Source organism: Vigna angularis, chromosome 8 (genome assembly GCF_016808095.1).
Source record: "Vigna angularis cultivar LongXiaoDou No.4 chromosome 8, ASM1680809v1, whole genome shotgun sequence".
NCBI classification, from domain to species: domain Eukaryota; kingdom Viridiplantae; phylum Streptophyta; class Magnoliopsida; order Fabales; family Fabaceae; genus Vigna; species Vigna angularis.
In genome coordinates, this window is record NC_068977.1 from 23,390,204 (window position 1) to 23,405,889 (window position 15,686).

At 35.7% G+C, this 15,686-nt stretch overlaps 1 protein-coding gene across 1 annotated transcript; it reads right to left on the minus strand.

Annotated features, from left to right (window-relative positions):
- Positions 1-4,017: 4,017 nt before the first annotated feature.
- On the minus strand, positions 4,018-5,435 carry LOC108344784 (protein MITOFERRINLIKE 1, chloroplastic). Its single transcript, XM_017583275.2, has one exon. It carries the CDS (start codon positions 5,286-5,288, stop codon positions 4,188-4,190), a length of 1,101 nt encoding a protein of 366 aa, XP_017438764.1. The 5' UTR covers positions 5,289-5,435; the 3' UTR covers positions 4,018-4,187.
- Positions 5,436-15,686: the final 10,251 nt, after the last annotated feature.

Genomic DNA, 15,686 nt, shown 5'->3' on the forward strand with positions numbered 1-15,686 from the left:
GTTAAAGAAGTCTATAAAGACATCAGAAACGGCTATATAAAGACCCTTGCCTACAAAGAACTCCCGTTATATAAAGAAAGTCTCACTCAACCTAAAAACCCACTAAGAATTAATTTTTAATTTATTTCCTCCTATCATATTCATTATATTCTGAGTGACTAGCAAGTACTTAATCCAAATAACTTCTTTCTTAGAGTTTCATAGTGTTTTTCTCTGTGCCAAAGTTCAATAAATCAGTAATTCCTATTTTATATGAAAATGTACATTTTAGAATGAATATAATTATTAGAAATTACATATTTTATTATTTTTCATCCTTGTTATGTGTCTTGTAACATAACTTTACGTCATTTGCATATTTTATTATTTTTCAAACTTGTTATGTGTCTTGTACTACAGCTTTACATCATTATATCTCTTTCATATCATCAGTATAAACAATGAGTATATATGATTCTCCTGTTTGTTTATTTTGTGCTTTTACAACTGCTAGTTACTTCTCCTTGAAACGATTCTTTTTAATGTTGTGATGAAACTGTAGGTGGTGTGCTCGGTTTAGAGAAGTTTTCTTGTTTTGAAATGATTTTTCAATAGTTTAGACCTCTGAAAAATGGCTAGCTAGATTTTGAGTTTCATTTAGTTTATCAATAAAATTCAGTCTCTAAATCTCTTCATCGCCATTAATGTCTCTTATATGAATTGTGTTGTGGCACAAAATTTGCAGTTATGGCGTATTACCTTCAAAATTCTAACCTAGGTTAACCATCATGGATGATTGGAAGTGTGAAAAATACGACTAATGATATCATATTTTGAATGACTTGCAAAATCACTGTTGGAACAATCATGTTAAGTTTAGTCTGCGTAATGTATTTGTAAATGTATTTTATTTCAAGCCTTAAACTATTGATATCTAAAATGTGAAGGTTTTGATGATGCGACACATGAATAATATTAGCTAATCCTATATTTCATTTCTGCGTCTGCATACTTCATATGCTGTCAAAATCTAGAAACATAGCGTTGCTATTTGCTTCCTATCTCATATAGGTTTCCATACCTTTTCTTTCCATGAAAAAATTCATCAAAATACTGCTACCATACGGCAATACAAATGCAGAATTGTCTCACAAAACATAATTGCACTGTATAATCTCGTATTGGCTATTTCTGCAATTGTTGTTCCAGTTGTTGTAATGAGAGCTTTTTTTTTTTCACCCAACAATGTAATTAGAACCCTCTACTATAATGACGAAGACACAATTATTACAATTGTGACAATGCTAAACTCATCAAAAGTATAACCTCAACTATAACGGTGAAAAGCAACTCTGAAAAAAGAATGGTGAATATTACAGGTAAGTTGATTATAATGCCAATTTGTCCATCAAGAAAACGAGTAGAAAAGTTAGTTATTTAGAATCAGAGAATATTATGAGGGCTATGATTTTGGAACAAAGAATGCACAAATTTACTATACTTAAGATTCAGAATAGAACTAAAAGAACAATTGTCTCAGAGCCATGCAGTTGAAAAAACTGGTGAAAAGCTACCCGATATTCTTCCTACACAAACTGTGCTTTAACCATCACTGACCATGTGTCTAGAGAAAAAAAGACACTTCGTTAAGAGAAACGAAACTCATTTCAGTAATCTCCATGTTTCAGAAGAATTAGATTACAAGCAGAGAATTTCTTTGGTGCAGGGCAAAAAGGTTCATCATTATCGCTGCTTTGATAGGTGTCTTCCAGATTAAAAACAACGACCTATGAAATTATTCATAGCATTTATGAGTGAGTTTGTTTATGTTTATTCTTTTAAAAAAATATTCCTTTAAATAAAATAAATAGATTTATATTCTTTCATGTTTGTCTAATCTATTTCTTAAATAGTTTTTTTTAAAAAAAAAAAAACAAATCTTATCTGATTATTAAATAAGTGGTTTTTATTAATTACTTATTTCGAAAACACCTATTTGCACTGCTCCAATGCCTCTGTTCCCTCTACCGAGGCTACCTAGAAATAAACTTATTTGAAATGCAGAAAAAAGTATTTCATATGTTCATCAAGAAAGAATTGAAACATTTATTCAAATCCAGAAGTCAGAAAAAATACATAACCTCTCACGAAGACAGAGACCAGTTAGACTAGTAGAACAACGAACTATTCATCAGTACTCTGGATACCGGTGAACTTCGGTACTTTTAGAGAATGAAGGCTTAGAGTATCCATTTTTATTAGATAATAGGATAAGATTCTTCCCCCGTGTTCTGTAGCCTCTTCGTAGTGATTTTCCCTCACGAAAACCAGGGTATTATTTCTCAACTTACATATCCGACCATGTTTAACATATTATTAGATAGCAAATTAACGGCATTGATAATTTTCTAAAACGTACAAACTTCAGAAACTCTAGTCATAAATTGTCCTTCATTCTTGAGAAAACTCCACAATGTAATAAATATTTTATTCTTGCAAAATAACATTAAAGTAAGTTGATCAAACAAGAAAAAATTCGTTATCATTACATTAGGAAGTTGATCAAGCAAGAAGAAATTGAGCTCCAATTCTGCAAGTCAGAAGAACAAGTTGCAGATATGATGACTAAATCATTGAAGATTAATTTTTTTGAGAAGTTTAAAACAATGTTTGGAATCAAGAGGCCGACATGAAGATAAAATATTCAAGTTTGGGGAGACGTGTTGAAAATAGCAAACTTAAATATTGAAAACTATAATAAAAAGTTTTTCTACGTCCTTACGTTTTTTTAATGTTCATAGTTATAATTGATTGTAAACCATTATTCTTTAGCATTTATAAACTTATTTAAGGAGATTTTGTATTCAGAAAACAAAATAGAATAATAAGTAGAAACTTATTTTCTATTCTAGATATACAATTTCTTCCCTTCTCCTACTTTAAGTATTTTAAGTGAATTTAGGAATTAGAAAATTCCTGATCCTAAAAATGGTAGGCCGAAGCCTGAAACTAAAGTCATTTGAGATATACTTGAAATGTGAAACTTTGTTTACTTTGTTAGAACTCTACAAAAATGTATGAAAGAGCACAAAAGGAAGAATAAAATTTCATTTGAAATTAATATTTTCTTATTAGAAATCCTTTTAAAAAGAAAGGAATAGGAATAGACTTCATAACATTTTAATTAGCTTGTATTCATTTTAACACAGTTTTATACTCTCATTCTAGAACCGAGAAATTAACAGCCCTTCCCTCTCTGATGAACAATCCCACCCCCCAAAAAAAATTCACATACCCTAAAAGAACAAAAAATGCTGGCACATAATTCAGTGTCCAACACATTAACATAATTATGATATATGAACAAAAATGGTCAATGGAGTTTAAAACAAGGACTGTACGCCACATGAAAGAGTATTATCTCAGGGTAGGACAAGTCAATTCAATAAATGTATGGTAAAATGTTCAACCCACAAGACTATGTCCGATAGTCAATATAAAAATATAAGTGTGAAAGGAGCAAAACAACCAAAGAGTGTGACTAATAATACAATAGAGAAGCAAAAAAACAACAAAAACACCAACAAACATTCCTTATGTGACCAACTCATATAGTCATGTAACATGCACGCTGAAATTCATGTGCCTTATGTTAAACAAATCTTAGAATCACAGTACCCTAGAATCATCATGCCTGAGCCCATCCTAAACTTCCGTCAAATATGCCATAGATCGGTAAAAGCAGTTAATTTCTTTTGGTGAGACCAGAGGATTATAGACTAAACTCAAAACCCACAGGTGAAAAACCAAAAGAGCTCAAAACTCCTAAGAGAAGCCTAAGAGTTAAAACTGTATCCAGCCTAAGAATCAGCAACCTGGTTTGTTTCTTCAAGAACATGGCACTACTGAAGCATACCATCAGCAACATGTATTTTTTAATTTGAGAACAGCATCATGCAGAGGAGGAAAACTATTATAACAATTATTATTTTAACAACTTTATGTGTAACCATTAACAAATCTCAAGCAAAAGGGAAATTACGAGAACATTCAAGAACTTACATTTGTATAAGCCACTTCAGTAGCCCAGTTTCCATAACAAAAACTTTCTACTAAAACATTCTACAAGAAGTAACTCAATGAAAACCCAAAACACAAATCCGAACATAAATTAAGCAATAAAGAACAAAAATAGTGAAAATACTAACTCAGGCAGTGGAAACAGAAACTTGAGTTTCCCTTTCCCTCAACTCCTTCCTCCTAAGATACTCTCGCAAAATCCCAAGCCTCGCCGTCTCAAAAGCGAAGTAACCCAACGCGGAAAAGCACGCGCTGTGAAGCACCCTAGGTCCCATGCCACGTGTCAGCCCCACCCACCCTTCCTCCTTCAAAATTTGCTTCACCGTCGACGAAACGCCGTCGTACATAACCGCCGCAACCTTATTCACCCCCTCGCCGCGAACCTGCGTCATCAACCGTGTCTTCACCACGTCCAACGGTGTTGTAACGGACGCTGAAATCGCCCCCGCGAGTGCCCCACACAGAACGCTCTGAACCGGTTCCAAATTGTTCTTCTCCGTTTTCTGAAGCACCGCAGCTTTCAGATACTCAAAAGAAGAATAACTCAGAACCCCTGCCGGTAGGTTTCGGAGCAATGTCGCAGAGTATCCAGCATAGAGGCCCATAACGCCGTCGTTTTGGAGAATTTCCACAAGGACTTGCCAGGAGCGTCCCTTCGCGCCAGCTTGCATTCGCTGCGTGATGAGCTCCTTGGGTACCATGATCGCCGATGAGGCGATGTTCCCCATTGCACCTGCGGTGGGAGGGATCAGTACGGCAGGGAAGTTTTCGAGTTTGCCAAGGAACGATTTGCCGAACTCGCAGGTGCCGAAGTAGACGGCGGATGAGGCGGTTGAGCCGACTATGACGGCTGAGATGCCGCTGTAGAAGCCGAGGAGGCCACTGGACTGGAACGTTTTCACGACTGCGTCGAGGGTGTTTTTGTAAATTTGCGCAGCACCTTTGGTCTGCATCTTGGTTTTGATGGTGTCGAGGGGGAGGAGGCAGACGTAGGTAAAGGCGCCAGCGAGGCCTCCTGCGGCGGCGCCGATTAAGGCGCGATCAAGGAGGGGGAGGGATTTGAGGGGCTGGGGTTTTGGGTTGGGCCGGGGCCATTTGACGGAGGTGGTGGAGGCGAAAGGGGGGAAATGGGTGAGGAGGGAGGGGAAGTCAGAGAGGCTTGTGGAGATTGAGATTTCGTGAGGCTTCGGAGAAGGGAGGCCCAGAGAGGAAGAGACCCTGGCCTCCATTGGAGAGTGAAGAGAGTGGGAGTGGTAGTGTTTCGGAGGTGAGGAATTGAGATTAAACGCAGAAGAAGATGAACCACGTCGTCGTTTTTGTCTCTGCAAAAGGAGAATCAAACAATTCGTGTCTCTAGTCCGGTGAAAAAACTAGTTAACTTCATAACTTTCTATAGGTTATTTTTTTTTTCTTTCAACACATTTTTTTTATTTAAGCACTTAAAAGAAATGTAATGTTCTCATCTCCTCGAATTTTGACAAAGGTCCTACAAAATTTCATACATGTACATTTAATCAATAATACATTAATTAGAAAGTTATAATTTTTTGTTTTGTAAACAAATAAAATTATTTAGTTCATTACATTGAGAAACAATTTTAAAAAGTATGATTAAATTTGACTTGAGATAAAGATACCTAAATCTACACCGTTATGATTAAATAACTAAAATAATAACTATTTTTTAATATTTCCAAATATTCTTTTTCGTTTGTTTGAAAATGACGACGAGATATTATTAAGAAATTTTTTATATGAATAATAAGAATTTTATTTGAAAATTGATATTGAAGAACATTAAATACACAGAAGGGTCATATACAATTGGAAATCAAGATTAAAGAACGCCTTCCACATTCTTTTTGTATTTTTCTTGAAACTGCAGAAATAATTCTTTTTATCTTGTGAGAGTGAAACAATAGAACATGTTCTTCACGATTCATTTCAATAAACAAGTATTTGCTTGCGTCCAGTAGTTTGTTGTCTCTAATTACCAACCTTTATATTATTATGTTGGTATATGGACAACTGATTAGACAAGTTAATTATCTTCAGTCTTCGGCTTTTAACTAAAAACACTGTATTAATGAGTCTGTTAACTAATTTGACAGCTATTTTAGTGTAAGGTTTATCAACCAGGATGACCAAATACGTAGTAGTACAAAATCTTAGACCCAATACAGATCGGGTAAGCTGAATGTTAAATGGTATAATAGGTAAAATCTCGACTGATAGGATTATTATAATAGAAGATAAATAGTCGAATAATAAAGAAAAGGTGTTGAAAGAAAGAATACAAGAGTAAATAGGAAGTTTTGAGTATAATAAAGATTGAAGAAAATCTGAAACGTTGGAGAATAATGAGTATAGAAGGACTCTTCAGAAATAGGAAAGATAAAATTATTTTGAATGTTATTTTGTTATAACATTTTGGCGTTTATTGTGAGACTTCGAGAAACATTTTTCCATGTTCAAAATTTTATTTTTCTAATGCATACTATCATAAACAATGGGGGATGACAATATGAAGTATTCACCCCTCTCTTGTCATTTAACATTTTAGGATTATGGCGAATTATATGATATTTGTGATCGATGAATGCAGTTTGGTTGGATCGAAGATTTATAAAAATAGTATGGTGATTCGATTAGTTGTACATTGTCATGCATTGGGTCGAGAAACTATTATCGATGGACAACTAAAATTCTATTTTGATCCACAACAATTCATGATAACTTGATTTCTCTCTTCTTTTTTTCGATTTCTTCTTTTCTCTTTGGTTTAATACATCATTTGGTCCCTAATTTTAGGGATTTGGTTCAAAGTAATCCTACCTCTTAAAAAGTTCAGTAAGACCCCATATTTCGTTAAAATATGTTCAATCCGGTTCTTTCCGCTCACGCCGTTAAAAACATAATGGTGCAAATGCCACGTCATCATCACCATCTCCAAACAAACCCTAATTTCTCTTCAAAAAACCCTAGCCGCCGCACCATCCAACACTGTCACTGTCATCCTCGCCGGCAGTCGTTCTCTCCAACACATCATGCGCCACCACCAAAGCGTCTTCTCCCTTCTGTTGCACCTCCATCACCTTTGCATCTCACCTTCGTTCTCGCGCCACCACCCAACGCGATCTCTTGCTATGCCGCGACCACCAATCTTCACCATTTTCACCCTCGCACCAGCCAAATCGTCGTCGCGCCAACAGCACTGCCATCTAATCTCCACCACAAAATCGTCCACCACTAACCACCAGCCAAATCGCCAACTGCTGCATCGCGAATTGCCACTCTTCTCCACCACTAATCAAGTGCTGCTTACCTCCACCTGCAACCACAATCAGACCTGCAAGCAAACCGTGGAGACCTAGGGTTTCTCGCGTTCTCGTCGCATAGCTTTGGTGGTGGTGTGTGATGTGTTGGAGAGGACGGCTGCCGGCGAGGATTGCGGTGACGGTGCTGGATGGTGCGGTGGCTAGGGTTTCGTGGAGAGAAATTAGGGTTTGTCTGGAGATGGTGATGATGATGTGGCAGAGATTTTTTTTTAAAATTAAAAAAATCATTTAAGTCCACCTATTAACTGTGTCACGTGCTTATGAGATGTCACGATGACATTTGCACCGTTATGTTTTTAACGGAATGAGTAGAAAGGATCAGATTGAACATTTTTTAACGAAATATGGGGTCTTACTGAACTTTTTCAAAAGCTATCATTACTTTGAACCAAACTCCTAAAAGTAGAAACCAAATGATGTATTAAACCTTTTTCTTTCTATTTGATTTTTCGGGATTTGATCACCAAACACAGTCACTCAATTGATATTTGTTTTTTTGCAATAGTGATTGAAGTAGGTTTGATGATTTATTTATCTTGTCGAGAATATTGAAGATTAATGTTTCGGTGTGATGATCACATTGGTGATGATTGAGGAGTAAAAGATAATACAACGGTGAGATTGTTTGGAGGATTTGTTTTGTGTAACATTTCTCTCAACCCATAAAAAAGAATTAACAATATTTCAAGATGTTCTTGTAAGGCAAAATGAGCTCTAGTTTTCTAAAATGTGAATAGAGTTTTAATCTTCTACAAAACGAAAGGAAGATTAATCTTCCAATAAATAAGGGACCATTAGTATTCTAAACGTTGAATAACATAACATTACTTTCTCAAATGATGAATAGGGGAGCATTAGTTTTCCAAATTATGAATAGCTCCCAATCCATTATATTATTTGTACTAAATCATTTAATATGATAAAACAAATAAAGTTTTAATAATATTTTTACAAACCAAATAAAATTTAATCATTTTAAAAAACTATATAATTACCAAAATTCATCATTCTTCTTTTAACGTAAAAAAACACATATGATAAAATATGTTACATGATCTAAAATAAATAACTATTTCATCATTGGATTATTAAACAAAACTAAACATTCAATGGTGAAAACTATTTTTTTCTTTTTTTCTGCCCTTAAAGCGATAAGTATTATCGTAAAGGGTCACTGAATTTGTTAAGCCAGAATGAACAAATAAAACAGTACTCCCAACAATTGGATTACAACTTTTTGTTCAAAACATGTATTCGACTTTCTTTATTTGTGAAGCAAATATTGATTTATTTGACTAACATACATTTTTCTTGCAATCAGGTCACCAACAACAGTTGCCACATTATCCATATAAACAATCCTCCAATAACGCCACAAAAGTATTGGCAGTCAAGATAAGTGATATTGATCGAATATATACGATTTAGAGTGTCACTTATGTTGATGTTCTTTTCAGTCATTGCAGTCAAATTCTTTAAGCAAGATGGAATTCCTTCTGATAACATATTTCTCGAATGATCCAAGAATTGAATGTGCTTCAAATAACAGAGTTGAATAGGAAGATGTCCGGAGAAGTGATTCCCTCGCATGTTCAAGATTATCAATTGTTGCATACTTTCTCCTATCCATGATGGTATTGGGCCATAAAACATATTTTCAGCCACATCCAACATAATTAAATTGCTGCAATTCTTCAAAGTAGAAATTAATTTACCCGCTAGGTTATTGTTTCCAAAACCAAGACTTTCAATTTAACAAGGCTGCCCATGGACATAGGATTCTTCCCAGACAGTTTATGGTTGCTTAAATAAAAAAAAAAAGTAACCGATCTACAGATTTCCAACAGTCTGGGAGTCGTCCCTTCAATTGATTATTCGATAAATCTAAAATGGCAATTGCAGAAGTGCTTCGGTCACATATGAATGAAAACAAATCTGAAATTTGTTGTTTGAAAGCCAACTTTGAAGATTGTAGGAAAAACGAAGGAATTTTTCCTTCAAACTAATTTGAATTCAGAATTATAAATGGCTTATTGAGAAGCTTCAATGATATATTAGGAATTGCACCATTAGGAATTGCACCAGTGAGATTATTCTGAGTCATATTCAAATATTCCACGTTTTGCAAGTTGTTCCAAAACAATTTTGGTACTAAACCATTAAGCCCATTATCAGAAATATCCAGAAAAGCTAAGAAGCGTTGAGTCTGGAGCCAACTAGAAAAAGTGGGGCTTAGTCCCAAGCTTATTATTTGAAATGGAGAACCCAATTAGGAACAATGACTTAATTGTTTCCTTGGTTCCTACATTCAGTAGTTTTTTTCAGTTTAGAACCCAATTTTAAAAGTACATAGACTATGTTCCAAAGTTATAAAAAATGTATCAATAAAGTTCTATCCGTTTAATTGTGTTTAAGTTGATAACATTGACTTTATTGTGGATTGAGTTGTGCAAACATTGCTGTTGTGGCATTTAGTTAGAATAAATTAAGTTGACGTGTCAGGCAGAGAAAATGTTACATGTAAATTGAATTTTTTAGAGTTTTAATTGGAAAAATAATAATTATGAAAATTAGGTCTTATCTAGACAGCAAATTGGAGATTTTTGATCAAGGGTTGATTTGGTGTGAGAATTGGTTCTGTGGGTAAAGGTGGATGGTCAGCGAAGGAGTTTGGTGATCGAAGGAGGTTCGTGACCGAAAAGGCTTGGTGAACGAATAGGGTTTATCAGCGACTACGGTTCATGACCGAATAGGGTTCATGAGTGTGGTATTTCAAAGCAAAAAGGTGCAATGTGCGTTTTTATCAATTATTTTATGTAGTTGGGGTCCCCCAATGGAAGTTTGTTGTCTTGTTGTCCTTCTTAGTCCCCCTTAGTGTCTTCTATTGTGGTCCCCCTAATAACGTTGCCTTTGTTGTGGTCTCGTTCTTTATCGTGTTTCATTTTGGTGGTGTACTATTGTTTCTTTGTTTTTGGTCCCCCATTTGAAAATTAAATTGTTTATTGTATGATTGTTGTTGGTACGTTGCATATAGTTGGTCTGTGTTACTGAGTGAGTCATATTGTTAATGCATATTGGTTTAAGGATTAAGACAAAATGAAATGTTGTAGGTGAAACACTGAGTGCGCGTGGTTAAGTTGCTATAACTACACGTGTAATAGTTGTTTGTAATGTGGCATGTTTAGAATGTAGATGCATGTGAAGGTCATTAAATGATAATAGATGCATGTGAAGGTCATTAACCAACTGCATGTAGTCTGACACTTACTTTTATATAGGCATGGTGAAAGGGATGGTCAGGATGATATTGTTGGTGGTGAAAGGGATGGTGGGGATGATGTTGTTGTTGGTGAAGGGGATTGTCAAGATGAGTTTGATGTTAGTAGTCGGATTGGGTCCGAAGAGGATTTTGTCAGTGAAGATGATGTTGTGGATGTTAGTGTGCATGAAGATGAACAACCCCAAGAACAACAGTGCCAAGGTAATGTGTTTGTTGAAGTAGGTACATAAAGTGGATCTATTACTCCATGGAAGCATGTATAGGCTAGGGGATTATCTGACAGTGAGTGAGAATTTGATACCTGTGTCAGTATTTATTTAAGTGATTTGTTAGATGATGAAACAACCCGATATGGAGATTATGGGATTTTCTCAGAGCCCATAAGTATGAAAGAATATGAATGACAAGTGGGGACATACTTCCCTGAAAAAAAAAGACTTCATTGATGCAATTAGAACTTATGGAATACATAATGGTAGGAATTTGAAGATTTGTAAGAATGACAAGAGAAGAATATGTGTGAAATGTTGTGGCTCAAAAGGGAAATGTCCATGGTATGCTTATTGTGGATATAAGGCTACCCAAACTACATGGCAGTTAAGGAATATTATAGACAACCATACATGCAGTAGAGAATTCAATATTGGTTTAGTTACCTCGAAATGGTTAAGTGGAAGGTTAGAGAAGAGCATGAAAGGAAATCCAGATATTAATCTCAAAAACCTGCACAATAAATTTTGTAAAAAATGGAACATTAGTGTGTTTTGGTCTACAATAAGTAGGGCAAAAGCAATGGCATCCGCCAACATTGATGGTTGTTTCAAACAACAATATGAAAGATTATATGATTATGCACATGAGCTACTAAGGTCAAACCCTAGCTCAACAGTCAAACTTAATGTAGAACCTAATGAGGATAAGGCTATATTCAAGAGACTGTATGTGTATTTCAAAGCATGTAAGGACAACTTTGTATCATGTATGCCTATTATACATTTGGATGGATTTTTCTTAAAAGGAAAATATGGAGGTGAGTTTTTAACTGCTATTGGAAGAGATGATAATGACCAGATGTGTCTGTTGGAATATGCTATTGTTGAAATAGAGAATAAGGAAACATGGTCTTGGTTTTTAGAATGGTTAATTGATGATCTTGGAGGTGGTGAATTTTGTTCAACATGTACATTTGTGTTAGATCAACAAAAAGTAAGTAAATGTGAACCTTTTATTCATTACTTTGACTGATTATTTTGTTCAACATGTTCAACAAAAAGGGATTTGTGCATAAAACAATTGTCATGTTTCCTTTATGTAACATCCCAAAAATATAACTTAAAACTATATACAGGTGTCAACAAATAATAATATGATAGAACATTTGCTGCATTAATAAAGTTAAACTTACAGTTATTACAAAAGGAAACTGATCGGTTATTTACAGTTTAAAACTTTACAAAAGCTTCCTATACTACTACAAAACTACACACATAACCGATCGGTTATTTACATGATTAAAGTGGTGACTGAATGGTTCACCCAAAACTAATACTACTCACATGACCGATCGGTCATGATCTATTCAACAAGATTTTCGACATCTAGCTCCTGCTCCAACGTACAATCTTCCCCCTCTGCTCACATCCAAAAAGGATGATCATCACAAGAGAAAACGAACGAAAACATGGACGAAACAGGAAATAAGGGTAAGCTACTACAATTTAATTGGGCATACATACATACAATTCATACAAGTACAAACGATACAAAACTGAACACTATAGCATACCAAAACCACTATAGATAGACATATACAAATTGAACCCTATATTACATGCATAAACCGAACACTTGACTTGACCATCCGGATTGTATGAATATGTAGCTTGAAGTTGTTCATGCACTTGAGTGGTGTAGTAACTGGAAAACCATCAGCTTCCACCTGAGGTTAGTCCGTTATAACTCACCCAAGAACCTATGGGCTAGAACCTCCTACCATTCTCACACAATGCATTACCCATCTCTACTTGAGAATTAATAATCATCAGAATATCAGGATGAACTCCGTGAATTTCCCTATCCATATTCATACTTTACCACCTCAATACACATTTTACTGAGACATTCCTCCTTGGAATTCTCTTCCACATTACATGAAATATATACCTTATTTTCATAACAATATAATTTCTCATGCTCAATAATCCATACAACTCTCTCAAAGAATCATAGTCAAATGATATAATTAAAACATAAAGGTCAAACCATCATTCATAGAGAAAAATTGAGCGATAACAAAACAACCCACTGAATACGACCGAACGGAAATTCACGATCTATTACTAAACTGAACACTAGAACTTCGACCGAACACTTATAATTAACTGAACCCTTGTTGTAAGACCGAACATTGTTTCACTATTCATCAATTAGGATCGAACGATATTTTACTATCCATAAAACAAGATGGAACAATATTTCATACTAAGTAAGGATGAGAAATAGCTAAATACTAGAACTAAATAAAATACTACCATGAAACCAAACACTATACTCTAAGACGAACCCTTATAGTTACCACTTAGGATTTATTCATCAAACCTAACACTTTTAAGAAAACCGAACGTTAAAACAATATAACAGGATTATGTACAGAAACTATTATCTGATAATAACCGAACATATTTTTAAACCTATTACACTTACAAAGTCTAACTCTAGTATAAGAATGATCGTTAACAAAAGAGTACTAAATCTGATAATACCAACCATTATTCCAGAACCAATTACAAGTAGGAGGCCGACCACTCAACTAAAACCGAGCGGTCATACTCAGATAAAACCCAAGGAATATAATACTCATTGAAATCTCACTGTTTTGACCATGACCGAGCGGTCAACATCGAATACTCAGTTTTCTGCATAATTTTGCAGAACCCCTACAGACGTATACAGAACCACCCAAAACCCATGAATATAACAATTCACACAAACATATACAAATCATCAAATCATTCAATCTCACACATACAAGAATCATCACACAAACAATTAAATTAAATAGCTTCCCTTACTTCGTAACAGAAGAAACGCTCACAGTACAGAAATTTGCCCAACACCAAAATTCTCAAAAGCCAAGATTCACTGTTTGAGGAAAACAGACCAACCACAAGACCAGAAACGTGATCAGAATCTTAGAAGAAGAAGAAGATAAACACATGCAAACAGAAACTTGGTTTGCATGTGCCAGAAACTAGATTTTCTTAGAAATAGAAAGACCTACCAGCTCAAACCACCACTTGATCGTTTGAAAAGAGTACTCCTGCTACCACCAGCCAATCTTAGACACAATCTGATGAATGATCAGATGAAGAAGAACGTGATAATTTTGTAGAGAAAAGGAGGATAGTTTAGAGAGAAGTTAGAGAGAAGGAGGAGAAAATGAGAGTTCAAAAAGTTGGGGAAGAAAGTGCATGCAGAAAGTGGCACCAGATTTGAAATTTTTACTTAAATACTACTGTAAAAAACCGATCGGTCCACTCTGCTGCTCACACCTGTCTTTCACTTTTTGAATTTTGAAATTCTCACCCCTCCACCTGGCTTCCACTTTCTCTACAGAATTTAAGGGTTCTGACACTTTATACTCATCATAAATTAGATTAATTTTTTCTTTATACTGAATTAAATACTCCTGTTTCTTTTATATTCATCATAAATTAGATTAATTGTTTCCTTTATACTCTGTTAAATAATTTATACATAATTTAAATAATTTACACTCATGTTTTCTTTATATTTGTTAAATATAGTGAAAAACTATATGTGAGATTAATCTCCCTTATGTTCAATATACACATAGAGTCTTCTATTTATAATAGAAGAAATATGAGCTAAGCCTAAAATACAAATAAAAATAATAACATACTAACTAAAGTAAAAGATAAATATAAGATAAAGATAATCTAACACATCCCCTCAAGCTACCAAGCTTGTTACTAATATAATTCATCAAGTCGTAGTGAAAATATATGCTTCTGCACCCGAGTGACACCAAAGTGCTAATGATTTCAAGACAACATAGAAGACGCAATATGTAACGTCCCGGCAACTCACAGGGACCATCGACTGCCCCCACAGATCACCACCAGGCTTTCCAGTGTGCTTTGTCCTCACTCGCACACTTTCCGGGAAAACTTCCCAGAAGGTCACCCATCCCAGAATTGCTCCAGGCTAAGCACGCTTAACCATGGAGTTCTTATGAGTCAGGCTACCGAAAAGCAAATGCATTTTGGTGATATGAGTAGAAAGCAAATGCATTTTGGTGATATGAGTAGTCAAATCAATTCCTTTAAGCTATCCTTCAACCGTATAGTCCCATACCTATACAGTCTCCAGATCCCTCTCATTCCGGTGTATGTTCGATTCGTCCATGTACCCCTTCCACCCGAAGCTGCCAGGAGCCGCTCCTTGTCTGTGCCCCCTGCACCATGCTTCTTGCACCGAAATTGCTCCAGGCTAAGCACGCTTAACCATGGAGTTCTTATGAGTCAGGCTACCGAAAAGCAAATGCATTTTGGTGATATGAGTAGTCAAATCAATTCCTTTAAGCTATCCTTCAACCGTATAGTCCCATACCTATACAGTCTCCAGATCCCTCTCATTCCGGTGTATGTTCGATTCGTCCATGTACCCCTTCCACCCGAAGCTGCCACTCGTCTCCGTGCCCGGGTGTCACATGCCCACCAGCTTTTGCTCTGGTTCGTCCTCGAACCACACCGTACTGGGAGAGGCTAGGCTCTGATACCATCTGTAACGTCCCGGCAACTCACAGGGACCATCGACTGCCCCCACAGATCACCACCAGGCTTTCCAGTGTGCTTTGTCCTCACTCGCACACTTTCCGGGAAAACTTCCCAGAAGGTCACCCATCCCAGAATTGCTCCAGGCTAAGCACGCTTAACCATGGAGTTCTTATGAGTCAGGCTACCGAAAAGCAAATGCATTTTGGTGAT